The sequence below is a fragment of the Mobula hypostoma genome, chromosome 5 (assembly GCF_963921235.1).
Source record: "Mobula hypostoma chromosome 5, sMobHyp1.1, whole genome shotgun sequence".
In the NCBI taxonomy this organism is placed as follows: domain Eukaryota; kingdom Metazoa; phylum Chordata; class Chondrichthyes; order Myliobatiformes; family Myliobatidae; genus Mobula; species Mobula hypostoma.
In genome coordinates this window covers 85,276,945-85,294,122 of record NC_086101.1, presented here as the reverse complement: position 1 = coordinate 85,294,122, position 17,178 = coordinate 85,276,945, and the positions used below count along the sequence as shown (strand labels likewise).

At 48.9% G+C, this 17,178-nt stretch overlaps 1 protein-coding gene across 4 annotated transcripts in view; it reads left to right on the top strand.

Moving 5' to 3' along the window:
• The window catches only part of kynu (kynureninase), a 297,370-nt gene that overhangs the window by 10,761 nt on the left and 269,431 nt on the right, over window positions 1–17,178 (top strand). Inside the window, exon 1 of one of the 4 annotated variants that reach the window (XM_063048627.1) lies at window positions 1,237–1,288. The exons of 2 other annotated variants lie outside the window; for them this stretch is intronic. In XM_063048627.1, the coding sequence (XP_062904697.1) occupies window positions 1,260–1,288 (29 nt within the window). In that variant the 5' untranslated portion in view covers window positions 1,237–1,259. Of the gene's footprint in view, window positions 1–1,236; window positions 1,289–17,178 lie in introns of those variants that run through there. One more of the 4 variants, XM_063048623.1, reaches the window with a different exon arrangement.

The window sequence follows — 17,178 nt, the reverse complement described above, 5'->3', positions numbered from 1 at the left end:
CGCCAAACAATTGATACTTAAGCATGCAATCATCACAGCGATATTTGATTCTGCACTTTGCAGAACCTAACAATTTCAGAACAGAGGGCAACGAGACTGAAGCCAGAAGAGTTAGGAATGTACTCACCAAATACTTTGACCCATAGCTTACTGAATAAATAAGTATACTCACTTTGCCCTGTTTTCTGTCCTTGCTTGTATGAATGTGGTTTAACTATTTACACAAGTACTTCTCTGACAATAGATGTGTAGCAGCTTAAAGTAACATTGTATGGACATACAAGATAACACTGATGCAGACATGTTTTATACATTTAACAAGGTGCTTTATTAATGCAACAGAGTTAGTCAGTTTTTCAATGTTCGTCATCAGCCGGGTCATACTGTCTGTGAACTCCCTGTCAGTTGCCTCCATACGCTCCAGTATTTGTTTTTTTGGTTTTAAGTCCTCCTGCGCGAGAGCCAAGAGCAATTCCTTTTAAGTTTTTTTACTTTGTAATTGGACAAACGTGCACTGTTTCCTCTTCGCTTGTTTCTGTGTGTTCTGCGCGTGCCCAGTAGAGGAGATCCGCCCAAATATCCGTGTTAGTGTGGATAGAAATATTTTGAAAAACGCTTAGTGTGTATGCCTGTTGTTTTTACTCGAAACTGGCGTTTTCAGAATTACCCAGCGTAGTGTGGACGTAGCCTCAATCTTCTCCCTATATTGTTGTTTCACAGCCTTGGTAGCTTTGCGCAGATCATTGCTAACTTGAACTCTAGCTGATTGCCAGCGGTGTAGGCTCGATGTTGTGCTGTAAGTGTTGCTTACGTGGAATTATTGATCCAGGGTTTCTGGTTCGCGAAGACCCTGACCGACTTCTGGGGGACAGCATCGCCGATGCACTTCCGGATGAAGCATGTGACTCCATCAGTGAACTTCGAGACTGATTCCAGTGGACATCATCAAAGCAGTCATGCAGCCTGGAGGCCGATGGGTCACACAGTTGGCAGTTTTAACTATGGCCACTTGTTGTTTCAGCTTCTGCTTGTACGTTGGGAGAAGCAGCGATGAATGGCCTAATGTTCCAAAAGCGGGATGGAGGAGAGACTTGTAAGCATTAGGAAAGGGAGTGTAACAGTGGTCAAGTGTGTTATCTCCACGTGTGCTCACCTGGATGTGCTGACAAAACTTCGGAGAGATTTCCATCAGCGATGCTCGATTAAAGTCACTGGCGACGATGAAGGCAGCCTCAGGGTGTGCAGTCTCCAGCGTGTTGATGGTCTCGTACAGTTCCTTGAGAGCCAGGTCAGTATCAGCCTGTAGCGGAATGTACACCGCTGTGATGATAACAGCCATGGACTCCCTAGGCAGCCAGTAGGGTCTGCACAGCAACACCAGGTATTCCAGGACTGGGGAACAAAATGATTTGAGTGCATGCACATTCTGGGGGTCATACCAAGCATTGTTGACCATGAAGCATACTCCTCCTCCTTTGCTCTTACCAATGAGGTTTTTTGATCTGTCTGCCCAAAACAGGGAGAATCCAAAGGGCTTGATGGCATGATCCAGTATCTCCTCTGTCAGCCAGATCTCCACGAAGCACAAATGTTGCATTCCTTTGTTTCCCGCTGATAGGAGATTCTGGCTGTCAGTTCACAAAGTTTGTTATCCATGGACTGAACATTAGCCAGGAGCATGCTAGGGAGCAGTGGTCGATTTGCGCGCTGTCTCAGCCTCACCAGGACGCCGGCCCTTCTCCCTTGCCTCTGGCGCTTCTTCCAAGGTAGTGGCGGTGTTAGAGATGAGTCTCCCATGAATTGCGCAAGCAGGGGATCCCAGTCTAGGAAAGGCGGCACATAGTAGGTAAACCTGCTGGCCCATCCTCTGCTCTATCATGCTGGTTCCCATCCCCCTACCAAATTAGCTTAAACCACTGTCAACAGCTCTAGGAAACCTGCCCACAAGCACATTGGAACCCTTCAGATTCGAGTGCAACCTGTCCCTTATGTACAGGTCACACCTGCCCCAGAACAGGTCCCAATTATCCAGAAATCTGAATCCTTCCTCCCTGCTCCAATTCTATTGTGTGCATCTATCTGCCACCTCATTCTATTCCTATCCTCACTGTCACATGGCACAGGCAGCAATCCTGAGATTACTACCCTTGAGGTCCTGCTCCTCAGCTTTTTTCCTAACTCCCTGTATCCCGTTCTCAGGAACTCCTCCCTTTTTCTATCTATGTCATTGGTACCAATATGCACTATGACTTCTGGCTGCTCACCCTCCCTTTTCAGGATATTGTGAACATGTTCAGAAACACACAGAACGCAAATTACCATCTGTGTTTCTTTTTCACATATACAGAATCGCCTATCTGTCCCCCTAACTATAGAGTCCCCTATTACTGCTGCCATCCTGTTCCATTCCCTACCCTTTTGAGCCACAGAGCCGGACTCAGTGCCAGAGGCATGGCCGCTGCTACATCCCCCAGGTACATTTCCTTCCCCCTCCCCGCCCACAAGTCAATACTCATAATGGAGTACTTACTGATGAGATGATGAGGGGTATGGCCACAGGGGTGCTCTCCACTATCTGATGCTCTCCCTTCTCTCCCTTGACAGTCACCCATTTATCTGTCTCCTGTAGCCTTGGGGTGGCCACCTCCCTGTAGTGCCTGTCTGTCCCCTCTTCACTTTCCCTAACAAGCTGAAGGTCATCGAGCTGCAGCTCCAATTCCTTAATAGGTCTCTGAGGAGCTGCATCTCGATGCGCATGGTGCAGTTATGGCCATCATAATGTGTATAGAAACAAGACAACATTTCTCCGAACCTGTGTATAAAGTACATATAACACACTTAACACATGGTAGCTTATGAAGGTGAAGATAAAATCTATGGATGAATCACACATAAATAACAAACAAAAGTGCATTAATATTAAATATTGTAAGGTACGGAACACTTCGAATACGATGTGTCACTGGCCGGGAGTTCAGAAGCCTAATGGCCTGGGGGAAGAAACTGTTCCTCATCCTGACCATTCTTGTTTTGATGCATCATAGTCTCCTGCCTGATGCTAGAAACTGAAAAACGATGCAATGCTGCTGATAAATGTCCCCGATGGATGCCAAGAAGACCCATGTGATCCTCTCACCTGTTCTCAGTCCTTTGTAGAGAGTTCTGGTCCAATGCTCAACTGCTCCCATATCAGATGAAGATGCAGCTTGTCAGGATGCTCTCAACGGTACTCCTGTAAAACACAGTTAAGATGGGAGAGGGAAGCCTTGCTTGCCTCTGTCTTCTTAGGAAGTGGAGGTGCTGATGTGCTGCCTTGTTCAGGGAGGTAATGTTAAGGGACCAGATGAGGTCGTCTGTGATGTAAGTCCCCAGGAACTTGGTATACTTAATTCTCGGTAAGGAGGAGCTATGTATTCATAGAGGGTAATTGGTTCATCTGCACCTTCTTGAAGTCCACAATGATTTCCTTTGTCTTCTCCACATTCGGGCTTAGGTTGTTCTTTTTTTCTGTGGGACGAAAAGTATTGTTGAAGTTCCGTAAATATCATTTTAGCAATCTTTCAAGTAATTTCTCAACCATCAGGAACAGCTTCTTCCCATCTGCTGTCCAATTTCTAAATGGGCATTGACCCCATGAACACTACCCCACTACTTCCTTATTTCTGTTTTTTGCATTACTTTCACTTATTTAATAGATGTATATAAACTTAATGTAACTCAGTTATTTTTTTCTCTACATTTATTTATAATGTATTTCATTGTACTGCTGCCATAAAGTTAACAAATTTCGCAACATCTGCGGGTGATATTAAACCTGATTCTGTTTTCTTCCATGCTGTCTATGAATGACAGCAGTGCTTCATTCCTTGAGATATTTAATTCACTTTTCTGTAAGTTAAGTAACTGGAGGGAGTACTTCTGAAATTATCAAGAAGTTTTTTTTCAGTTGTCTTCAGTTTTCCCAATAAGAGGAAAACTTGGAGCCAAGTGAAGCTCGAATTATCAAACAGGTTACAAACAATTTGGCTGCAGCCCTCTCCTAACTGTTGTTTGTACTCACTCCAATGCTCCCCACACACATTCTCCAATTTAATAGTGTTCATTTAAAAAAAAACTGTGTAGTGTAATAATTACCCCACCCTCTCACGTCGACCCCCCCCAACAATCCTTTAACTTTACTGCATTTCTTGCCCCAATGTGGCTAACATTGGTCTCCTGAATTTTGAGAACTTTATGACTGCAAACAGAGTTTGAGGACAAAAATGCAGCGAATTTGTGCCTTTTTAATTGTCAAAGGCATTAGGATCAAGTTGTTGCAAGTCAGCATTTCCATAACATTTGGACTTAGACAGCAGTGAAGGATGTTTAAACTGAAGCTACATTGTGATGTGGGGAAATACAGCACTAATGGTTTGCATTGCAATTTCTGGATGATGAACTCAGATTCTACCCTGGGAGGCTTGGATGGCAATTACGACATTTACTGTCTGGAACTCAGTAGTTGAGCTGCATTATGTGGACAACACTCGTACTTGTGAATACAGAGAGTGTAGATGCTGTAACATACAAGGGGGGAAGATTGCTGCAAGGACTCAGTGGGCTAAGTAGCATCTGTGGAACGAAGTGTGCATTAACGTGGTGGATCAAAGGCTTGCATCAGGATGAACAGGAAAAGATTGCCCAATGTACAGTAATAGGAAAAGTGCTAGAGTAGAGGCTGTTAGGCCGGTGGGTGATAGGACAAAACAAATGGGTTCACCTAAAAGGGCAGATGTAATTGGGTGGGGAAAAAAGGCTGAGATAGAGGCTGGCAGCAGATAGATATAATCCATTTGGGGAAAGGCATGGGAGGAGTGGACAATCAGAGAAGAAAACGAGATGGATGTATGACTGTGCATGGAAGATGAGCAGTCAAATTGTGGCTTACCAGAAACTGGAAAATTCAGTATTCTTAACATTTGGTTGTGAGCTACTCAGATGGAATATGAGATGTTGTTCATCCAGTTGGCATTTGATTCCATAGCCATGGAGAAGGCAAAGGTCAGATAGGTTGGTGTGGATATGGGAAGGTAAGGTAACATGACATGCAGTTGGAAGCTCAAGATGGCCTTTGCAGATAAAGCGCAGGTGCTCCACAGAGTGACCAATTGGTGTGCGCTTCGCTTTACCACTGTAGAAGAGGCCACGTTGAGAGCAGCAAAAACAGTAGACCATGTTAGAGGAGGTGTAGGTGAAATTGCTGATTCATTACAGTTTTAAAAAGTCAGGAGGACAAAAGGGAGCCACAAAGTAACCTTGACAAGTAAGATTTAAGGAAAATCCCATGATATCCTGGAAGTATTTTAGGAGCCAGGGGTTGGGGGGATGGTTGGGGCACTAGGGTAAAATAAAGAGGCAATCTCAAGGAAGATTGGGTTCCCTTAGAGACCAAAGGTATAATCCTTGTGAGGAACTAGGTGACATGGGTAAAATCCTACACAAATACTTATCATTTGTATTCACCAAAAGGGACACGGAAGATAATGTTCAGGGAGCGTTATGTGGGGAAGCTGCAGCATTTCTCTGTATATGGTACCATAATAACCCCTCTTGGGACTGATTCCTTGAGCACTCTTTGTTTCTGAGCCTGTCTGAGATGTTTAAGAGTTGGGATGGACAGTAGGTTTTTGATGGACTCTAGATCATGGTGTCTTTAGGGGCTTTGCTATTGCTTGTATGATGGGAGGAGAGGGTTGCTACTTTTGCTGGAGCAAGTGGGGGGAGGGGTTTGAGTGGCTGCTATTGCTACTGCTTGTGTGTGGGGGAGGAGGGCTTTGGGAATCTAACGTTTCAGTCATTCACTCTTTGGGTTTTTTATGTTTCGTGGTTGTCCGCAAGGAGTAAGAATTTCAGGTGGAACTGTTTACATTCTTTGATACTAAATTGAACCATTGACTTGGTAACATTTGCTAAATGGGCATAATTTTCTTAGTCCTGACGAAGGGTCTCGGCCGAAACATCGACTGTACTTCTTCCTAAAGATGCTGCCTGGCTTGCTGTGTTCCACCAGCATTTTGTGTGTGTGGCTATAATTTCCTTGGAACCTACTTTAAAAATAATGTAGTGTGGCGACCCACTTTCTGGCACCCATAAACCGGCTCACAACAGCACGCGCAGGCAGAGGGCCGGCCCCAAAAAGGGCGCCAGGCCGTCTTCACCAGCAGGGGGAAAATCCTGCGCGCGGAAAGGGTCTGGGAATATGCATTCCCCACAGCAGTCCGGCCCCAGGGAGGGCGGGAACGGGAAGGCTTTAAAGCAGGCCGCGAAGTCTGAATAAATTTCTTTCATCGCAACTCTAACTCACCGACTCCGTGTGGTTATTCTAGCGCTGTGTGTAGCACACCGCTACAATTGGTGACCCCGACGGCCCAAACGATATTTGGACCAGAGATGACCGACGCTGCATCTGTTCACGCAGTTTCGTTAAAACTGCCAAGCTTCTGGACGCTGCGACTCCAATTATGGTTTGAACAAGCAGAAGCACAATTCCACATTCGGCAGATAACCTCGGAGTCCACTCGCTACTACTACGTGCTGAGCTCACTCAACCAGGAGACAGCTGCACAAATTGAGGAGTTTATACAGTCGCCCCCGGAGGATGGCAAATACACAGCATTCAAAGCCCTGCTCATAAGGACTTTCGGATTCTCACAGCGCGAACGAGCACACCGCTTAATGCACCTGGATGGTTTGGGAGACAGGCCGCCGTCAGCATTAATGAACGAGATGCTGGCCCTGGCTGAAGGACACAAACCCTGCCTCATGTTTGAGCAGGCGTTCCTAGAGCAACAGCCCGAGGACATATGCCTGCTGCTGTTCGACGCAGATTTCAGCAACCCCCGGGAGGTGGCGGCCCAGGCAAATGTGCGTGGAATGCCGGGAAAGAGAGAAGGGCATCAGTCGCACAGATCACCAAGCCGGGTGCCCAACGACAGACCAGACCAGGCCCGGCAGCAGAGCCTACAAAACCCAGCGATGGGAGTGAGGAGCCCTACGAACAATGGTGTTTATACCACCAGCGGTGGGGCACAGAGGCCGGCCGCTGCAGACCACCCTGCAAATTCCCAGGAAACGCCAGGACCAGCCGCCACTGATGGCTACGGTGGCTGGCCATCAGGACAGCCTCCTGTACGTTTGGGACAAGCAGTCGGGACGCCACTTTTTGGTCGACACCGGAGCGGAGATCAGCGTCTTACTTCCAACGAGTTACGACACCCGCAACAGAGAACCGGGACCCACCCTGAGGGCCGCAAATGGCAGCACAATACGAACCTACGGCACCCGCACGGTGCGGCTACAGTTCAGCTCCAGGCGGTTCACGTGGGATTTCACACTGGCCGCCGTGGCCCAACCACTCCTGGGGGCGGATTTTCTGCGAGCCCACAGCCTGCTGGTCGACCTGCAAGGGAAGCGATTAGTCCACGCCAAGACTTTTCAAACGTTCTCCCTGGGTGAAGCACAGTTGCCAGCCCCACCCCTGGACTCCATCACGCTGTCCGACGACGAATTCACCAGGGTCCTGGCGGATTTCCCATCAGTACTGACACCACAGTTCACAGCAGCCATGCCCAGACACGGAGTACAGCACCACATCCCGACTCAGGGACCACCCCTCCACGCCCGTGCTCGAAGGCCTCCCCCGGACAAGCCCTGACTGGCGAAGGAGGAGTTCAAGAAGATGGAGGAACTGGGGATCATACGACGGTCCGACAGCCCATGGGCCTCCCCCCTTCACATGATGCCCAAGGCAATGGGGGGCTAGAGACCATGCGGTGACTACCGCAGACTGAACGAGGCTACAACGCCAGACCGCTACCCTGTGCCGCACATTCAAGACTTTGCAGCAAACCTACACGGCGCAAGGATCTTTTCCAAGGTAGACCTCGTCCGGGGATACCATCAAATCCCTGTACATCCAGACGACATCCCTAAAACAGCACTTATCACCCCATTCGGACTTTTCGAATTCCTCCGAATGCCGTTTGGTCTAAAGAATGCCGCACAGACTTTCCAGCGGCTAATGGACGCGGTGGGATGCGACCTGGACTTTGCATTCATCTATTTGGACGACATCCTCATAGCCAGCAGTAGTCAGCAGGAGCATCTGTCCCACCTCCGCCAGCTCTACTCCTGCCTGAGCGAATTCGGCCTTACAATCAACCCAGCCAAATGCCAGTTCGGACTCGACACCATCGACTTCCTGGGCCACAGGATTACTAAACACAGGGCAACCCCTCTGCCCGCCAAAGTAGACGTGGTCCGCAATTTCCCCCGACCCAACACAATCAAAGGCCTGCAGGAATTCGTGGGTATGGTGAATTTCTACCACCGTTTCCTCCCCTCAGCAGCCCGAACCATGCGACCCCTGTTCACTCTAATGTCGGGTAAGGGCAAGGACATTACCTGGGACGAAGAGGCCGCAACCGCTTTCGTTAAAACCAAAGAGGCCTTGGCAAACGCCGTGATGCTAGTGCACCCCAGAACGAACGTTCCTACTGCCCTCACGGTGGACGCATCCAACACAGCGGTCGGTGGAGTGCTGGAACAACTCATCGAGGGCTGCTGGCAAACCCTGGCGTTCTTCAGCAAACACCTACGACCACCTGAACTCAAATACAGTGCTTTCGACCGGGAGCTATTGGCACTATACCTGGCAATCCGGCATTTCAGGTACTTCTTAGAAGGTAGGCCCTTCACCGCGTTCACAGACCAGAAACTGCTTACCTTTGCGTTCATGAAGATGTCCGACCCCTGGTCGTCCCGCCAGCAGCGACATCTGTCCTACATCTCCGAGTACACGACAGACATCCGGTATGTCTCGGGAAAGGACAACGTGGTGGCGAACGCACTATCCAGACCGACCATACAGGCCCTGTCCCAGGGGGTGGACTATGCAGCGCTGGCAGAGGCACAGCAGGCAGACGCTGAGATCCCCAGTTACAGGACTGCAGTCTCCGGTTTGCAGCTCCAAGACCTCCCCGTAGGCCCAGGTGAGAGGACCTTACTATGTGGCGTAGCTACCGGCCAACCCCGCCCCGTCGTCCCAGCAGCCTGGCGCCGGCGGGTTTTCGAGTCCATTCACAACTTAGCGCACCCCTCCATCAGGACAACCGTCCGGCTGGTCGCCAACAGGTTCGGGTGGCATGGACTGCGTAAACAGGTCAGTGAATGGGCCAAAACGTGTATGCAGTGCCAAATGGCCAAGGTGCAGCGGCACACCAAGGCTCTGCCGCAGCGGTTCGAACCCACCCGCCGGAGGTTCGACCACATCCATGTGGATATCGTGGGGCCCTGCCAGTGTCACGAGGAGCGCGGTACCTCCTAACTATGATAGACCGGTTCACCAGATGGCCAGAGGCAGTCCCGCTCACCGACACCACCTCCGAATCCTGCGCCCGAGCACTGATCGCAACCTGGGTAGCCCGCTTCAGGGTACCGGCCCACATTACCTCCGACAGGGGTGCCCAGTTCACCTCCAGTCTGTGGTCAGGTATGGCCAACCTTTTAGGATCGCAGCTACACCACACAACTGCCTACCACCCACAGTCGAACGGGCTAGTGGAGCGCTTCCACCGTCACCTGAAATCGGCTCTCATGGCCCGCCTGGAGGGGCCTAACTGGGTGGACGAACTTCCCTGGGTCCTGCTCAGAATCCGCACGGCGCCCAAAGAGGATCTGCACACCTCGTCGGCCGAGTTGGTGTACGGCACACCCCTGGTAGTCCCAGGAGAGTTCATACCAGGCCCAAGGGGGCAAGAGGAAGAACCCACAGCAGTCCTGGACAGACTATGGGAGAGGCTCGGTAACCTGGCCCCCATCCCCACTTCACAGCATGGACAGAGCCTGACCTGCGTACCCAAAGACCTGCAGAACTGTAAGTTTCTTTTTGTACGACGGGGTAGACACCGGGCACCGCTACAGTGGCCCTACGAGGGGCCGTTTAAGGTGATCAGCAACAACGGGTCCACGTTCGTGCTGGACATTGGGGGGAGAGAGGAGGTTTTCACGGTGGACCGACTCAAACCGGCCCATGTGGACTTGGTGCAGCCGGTCCAGGCTCAGGCACCGCGGCACAGGGGCAGACCTCCCAAACAGAGGCCGATCCAGACTATTGACATTGGGGGAGGTATCGCCGGTTCTGGGGGGCGGGTTATGTGGCGACCCACTTTCTGGCACCCACGAACCGGCTCACAACAGCGCGCGCAGGCAGAGGGCCGGCCCCAAAAAGGGCGCCAGGCCATCTTCACCAGCAGGGGGAAAATCCCGCGCGCAGAAAGGGTCTGGGAATATGCATTCCCCACAGCAGTCCTGCCCCAGGGAGGGCGGGAACGGGAAGGCTTTAAAGCAGGCCGCGAAGTCTGAATAAATCTCTTTCATCGCAACTCTAACTCACCGACTCCGTGTGGTTATTCTAGTGCTGTGTGTAGCTCACCGCTACAGTAGATTTAATAAAGGTTTTGTATCCTGTTCAGTTTGGTGGCCTCTTCAAAGGCCTGTAAACAACTCAACTTAGCAGAAAATCTTTTGTGTTGTTTCATGTCCTTGCGAGTGAGACCAATGTTATGAGTGTATCCAGTTTCCTGGAATATGATTGGAAGTAAGTGCAGGAAATTGCAGCAATACAGTTTTCTCTGTGTACAGTGTAATTAAGCAGAATTTGAGGTATCATAAAACTCACTGCAATTTGCCTATCATCATAAAAGGTCTACAGCAGTCGCAATCTCACTGGCTGTCCATTCTGCTTTGAAGTACCTAGACAATCGCAAAAGACATCAATTACTGGTCCGCGTTCAGCACCATTATCCTCTCAGTACTAATCAACAAGCTTTAACAGCAGGGCCTCTGTACTTCTATCTGTAACTTCCTTATCAGGAGACTACAGTCAATGCAGGTTGGGAATAACTTCTCCTCCTTGCTGACAATACCTTGTCTCCCATGGTGTTCTGGGGATTTATCAACCCTTATGTGTTGATATCAAACAACTCCTCCTTATCATTAGCGTGCATAACCCTCACTGAACTCACTGTCTTCTACAGCAACACACAAGAAATGACAAAGGAACTCAGCAGGTCAGACAGTGTCAACGGAAATGAATAAATGGGTGACTTTTTAGCTGAGACTTCTCTTCAGGACTGAAGAGGAAGGGGGAAGACACTAAAATAAAACAGGTGTGGGAAGGAGTATAGCTAGAAGGTGATGGGTGAAGCCAGGTGGGTGGGAAAGGTATAGGCTGGAGGGGAAGGAATCTTCCATATCCTTGGTGAATGCAAATGGTAAATATTTATGTAGGATTTTACACACATTATCTGGCTCCTTACAGAGATTATCCCTTTGGTCCTGAAGTGAATCTTGTCTCTAGTCTTGCCAGATTCCTTTCCTAATCTTTCCTTAGATCCCTCCCCCCTGAAATACCTCCAGAATGTCTTGGGATTTTCCTTTAATCTCACTTGTCAAGGTTACTTTGTGGTCCCCTTTTTCCCTCTCAATCTTTTATCTTCAGTTCTTTCCTCCACATTAAATATCTTTTTTTCCCCGATTAAGTTATCAATATCCTTTGTGTCCAAGGTTTCCTAATCTTACCATCTTTGTCATTCACCCAACCAGAGCACATAGACTGTCAATTCTTGTCAGATGTAATTTACCTTCTGTTGAAATCTTCCTTCTTGCAATTCAAGATCTTAACTTGTGCGTGAAACTTGTGCCTTTCCAGAACTACTTTGAGCTTTACAAAATTATGCTCAAAGTTTTCTGGTGGCCCGGTAACATAGTGGTTAGCACAATGCTTTACGGTGTCAGTGGCACTGCTGTCTGTAAGGAGTGTGTATGTTTGTTCTCCCTGTGAATACATGGGTTTCCTCTGGGTGCTCCAGTTTCCTCCCACAGTCCAAAGATGGACCGACCGGTTGGTAGTTTAATTGGTCATTGTAAATTGTCCTATGGTTAGGCTTGAGTTACATCGGGGGTTAAAGCAACACGCACAACACGCTGGAGGAGCTCAGCAGGTTGGGCAGCATCCGTGGAAACGAACAGTAGGCGTTTCTTGCCGAGACCCTTCATCAGAACTGAAGAGGGAAGGGGCAGGGGCCCTATTAAGAAGGTGGGGGGAGGGTGGGAAGGAGAAGACAGGTAGGTTCCAGGTGAAAAACCAGTAAGGGGAAAGAGCAAGGGTTGGGGGAAGGGAGGCAGGGAGGTGATAGGCAGGAAAGGTGAAGAAAGAATAGGGGAAAACACAATGAGCAGTAGAAGGAGGCGGAACCATGAGGGAGGTGATAGGCAGCTGGGGGAGGGGACAGAGTGACATAGGGATAGGGGAAGGGAGGGGGAGGGAATTACTGGAAGTTGGAGAATTCAGTGTTCATGCCAAGGGGCTGGAGACTATCCAGACAGTATATGAGGTATTGCTCCTCCAACCTGAGTTTGGCCTCATCATGGCAGTAGAGGAGGCCATGTATGGACATGTCTGAATGGGAGTGGGAAGCAGAGTTGAAATGGGTGGCAACCGGGAGATCCTGTCTGTTGTGGCAGATGGAGCGGAGGTGCTCGACGAAGCGGTCCCCCAATCTGCGTCGAATCTCACCGATGTAGAGGAGGCTGCACCGGGAGCACCGGATGTAATAGATGACCCCAACAGACTCACTAGTGCAGTGTTGCCTCACCTGGAAGGACTGTTTGGGGCCCTGAATGGTGGCAAGAGAGGAGGTGTAGGGACAGGTGTAGCACTTACACTTACAGGGATAAATGCCGGGTGGGAGATCCGTGGGGAGGGACGAGTGGACCAGGGAGTCGTGGAGGGACCGATCCTGGCGGAAAGCAGAGATGGGTAGAGAAGGAACGATGTGCTTAGTGGTGGGGTCCTGTTGAGGGTGGCAGAAGTTGCGGAGGATAATGTGCTGGATCTGGGGGCTGGTGGGGTGGTAGGTGAGGACAAGGGGAACTCTGTCCCTTTTGTGACAGAGGATGGGGTGAGGGCTGAAGTGCGGGAAATGGAGGAGATGCGGGTGAGGGCATCATTGATAATGGCAGAAGGGAAACCACGATCCTTAAAGAGGACATTTGAGATGTCCTGAAACAGAAAGCCTCATCCTGGGAGTAGATGTAGTGGAGATGGAGGAACTGAGAGTAGGGAATTGCATTTTTGTATGTGGCAGGGTGGGAAGAGGTATAGTCGAGGTAGTTATGAGAGTCAGTGGGCTTGTAGAAGATGTGAGTGGACAGTCTGTCTTCAGAGATGGAGACCAAGAGATCGAGAAAGGGGAGAGAAGTATCCGAGATTGACCAAGTGAATTTGAGGGCTGGGTGAAAGTTAGAAGCAAAGTCGATGAAATTGACGAGCTTAGCATGGGTACAGGAAGCAGCACCAATGTAGTCGTCAATGTAGCGAAGGAAAAGTTGGGGAGCAGTACCAGAATAGGTTTGGAGCAAAAATTGTTCCACATAACCAACGAAGAGGCAGGCATAGCTGAGGCCCATGCAAGTTCCCATAGCTACACCCTTGGTCTGAAGAAAGTAGGAAGAGCCAAAAGAGAAGTTATTAAGTGTGAATACCAGTTCTGCCAACTGGAGGGTGGTGGTGGTGGTGGGGAGCTGGTGAGGTTTAGTGTCCAGAAAGTAGCTTTGAGGCCTTCTTGATGGGGAATGGACGTGTATAAGGATTGGACATCTATAGTGAAAATCAAGCATGAACTGGAAGTCATTGAAGAGGTGGAGGGCATGGGATGTATCCCAGATGTAGGTGGGGAGGGACCTAACTATGGGTGACATCGGGGGTTGCTAGGTGATGTGGCTCAAAGGGTTAGAAATGCCTATTCTGCTCTGTACCTCAATAAGATAAAAATTTTAAAAAAACTATCGCCCCCACCCCCCTGTCAAGTTTCTTTTCCAAATGTATAATTGAATACTGTTCTATCCGGAGGATAATATTTTACATATTGTCTTAAAAAGTTTTCCTGGAGACAATTAATAAATTATGCTCGTCTTAACCCCCATTGCACTAAAACAATCTCAGTGAATATTGTGAAAGAAAAAATCCATCTCTACGCTAACAACAGGAATTCTGCAGATGCTGGAAATTCAAGCAACATACATCAAAGTTGCTGGTGAACGCAGCAGGCCAAGCAGCATCTATAGGAAGAGGCGCAGTCGACGTTTCAGGCCGAGACCCTTCGTCAGGACTAACTGAAGGAAGAGTGAGTAAGGGATTTGAAAGCTGGAGGGGGAGGGGGAGATGCAAAATGATAGGAGAAGACAGGAGGGGGAGGGATAGAGCCGAGAGCTGGACAGGTGATAGGCAAAAGGGGATACGAGAGGATCATGGGACAGGAGGTCCGGGAAGAAAGGGGGGGGGTGACCCAGAGGATGGGCAAGAGGTATATTCAGAGGGACAGAGGGAGAAAAAGGAGAAAAAGTATCTGTCCCCCACTTTTCCTTCGCTACATCGACGATTGCATTGGCGCTGCTTCCTGCACGCATGCAGAACTCGTTGACTTTATTAACTTTGCCTCCAACTTTCACCCTGCCCTCAAGTTTACCTGGTCCATTTCCGACACCTCCCTCCCCTTTCTAGATCTTTCTGTCTCTGTCTCTGGAGACAGCTTATCCACTGATGTCTACTATAAGCCTACTGACTCTCACAGCTGTCTGGACTATTCCTCTTCTCACCCTGTCTCTTGCAAAAACGCCATCCCCTTCTCGCAATTCCTCCGTCTCCGCCGCATCTGCTCTCAGGATGAGGCTTTTCATTCTAGGACGAGGGAGATGTCTTCATTTTTTAAAGAAAGGGGCTTCCCTTCTTCCACTATCAACTCTGCTCTTAAACGCATCTCCCCCATTTCACGTACATCTGCTCTCACTCCATCCTCCCACCACCCCACTAGGAATAGGGTTCCTCTGGTCCTCACCTACCACCCCACCAGCCTCCGGGTCCAACATATTATTCTCCGTAACTTCCGCCACCTCCAACGGGATCCCACCACTAAGCACATCTTTCCCTCCCCCCCCCTGCATTCCGCAGGGATCGCTCCCTACACAACTCCCTTGTCCATTCGTCCCCCCCATCCCTCCCCACTGATCTCCCTCCTGGCACTTATCCGTGTAAGCGGAACAAGTGCTACACGTGCCCTTACACTTCCTCCCTTACCACCATTCAGGGCCCCAAACAGTCCTTCCAGGTGCGGCATCACTTCACCTGTGAGTCGACTGGGGTGATATACTGCGTCCGGTGCTCCCGATGTGGCCTTCAATATATTGGTGAGACCCGACGCAGACTGGGAGACCGCTTTGCTGAACATCTACGCTCTGTCCGCCAGAGAAAGCAGGATCTCCCAGTGGCCACACATTTTAATTCCACATCCCATTCCCATTCTGACATGTCTATCCACGGCCTCCTCTACTGTAAAGATGAAGCCACACTCAGGTTGGAGGAACAACACCTTATATTCCGTCTGTGTAGCCTCCAACCTGATGGCATGAACATCGACTTCTCTAACTTCCGCTAAGGCCCCACCTCCCCCTCGTACCCCATCTGTTACTCATTTTTATGCACACATTCTTTCTCTCACTCTCCTTTTTCTCCCTCTGTCCCTCTGAATATACCTCTTGTCCATCCTCTGTGTCACCCCTTCCCCCCTGTCTTTCTTCCCGGACCTCCTGTCCCATGATCCTCTCGTATCCCCTTTTGCCAATCACCTGTCCAGCTCTCGGCTCTATCCCAACCCCTCCTGTCTTCTCCTATCATTTTGCATCTCCCCCTCCCCCTCCAGCTTTCAAATCCCTTACTCACTCTTCCTTCAGTTAGTCCTGACGAAGGGTCTCGGCCTGAAACGTCGACTGCGCCTCTTCCTATAGATGCTGCTTGGCCTGCTGCGTTCACCAGCAACTTTGATGTATGTTTCTACGCTAACCCTATTGCTCTTGTACCCTTCTGTGACCTGTATACCTTATCTGTTCCTCTTGTTCCCCGTGACCAGTGATAGGCTTATAATATAACTCCAGCAAAGTAATTACTGCTCTCTTATTCCGAAATTTGCCCCTAAGTCCTTTTTGGACAAACTCTCTGGAATTCTCCCCTGAGTATTGCTATTATATTCTCCCTAATTAGTAGGGCAACTTTGTTGCATTCCCCTTTGTAACAGCTGAACTGTTTTTTATGAAACATTTCTAAAGAAGTTTAATGCAGCTCTCTTATAGACAACATTGTAAAGCATGCTGTTACTGCACTTTAAATGTGATTTTTGCAAATACTGGCAGCCTTTGATTCTTTGAGTTGCTTAACTGCTTTGGACTTCAGAATTTTGTAAGGATTTTGGAATGCAAGGAAATTCTAGATTACATTTTTGTGAGGTTGAGGTAGCTACAACAATCGCTATGCAATTTCTTCACACCCTGGAGAGCATTCCAGGATCAGTTGTGGAGGAGACCTAGAGTTGAAAGGCCTTTTTCATCCTTGTATCTCTCACTTCAATTCAGCTGATGGTTTTGGGATTGAAAAGGTGATCACGCATTATGAAAGCTTTATTAAAATGTCATAATTTATTGTGCTTTCAAGTTCAGCAGCTGGAAGCTTTGTAGCATTTGATGCACATCTGGCCGGGTAATACGTCTTCAGCGATCATTTAGTCACATTAACCCACACCTGGTTTTGCTGCCCTTTCTCCTACCACCTTCTGTTTTCGTAAATCCATTCTCACCAGTGAAAGAGATATCAGTCTTTAAGCGGCATGTTGCTCATCTCACCTTGCTCATTAACAATTACTAAAAATCTCTTCAAATTTATATAATTCTTATATATTTGACCTATCACAACAGGAACTAATTTGTTCCTTCAAGATCATGTCTGTCTTAGAGTATTTCCCTTTCATCCCTTTCCTCCACATTTCCCAATAAGCTTTTCTCCCTTGCATCTCCATCGTGATTATCCTGCATCCTACAGGAGTAATTTACAGTAGTCAAGTAAACTACTGATCACTGATCTCTGGGATGTGGGTAAAAACCAGAACACCTGGGCTAAGTGCATACAGTCATGGGGAGAATTTACAAACTCCACCAAATCAGCACCAGAGGTTAGTGTCAAACCTGGGTCACTGGAGATCTGAAATGGCTGCTCTTCCTTTCCCATCTGTTGTATAAACCATCTTGAATACT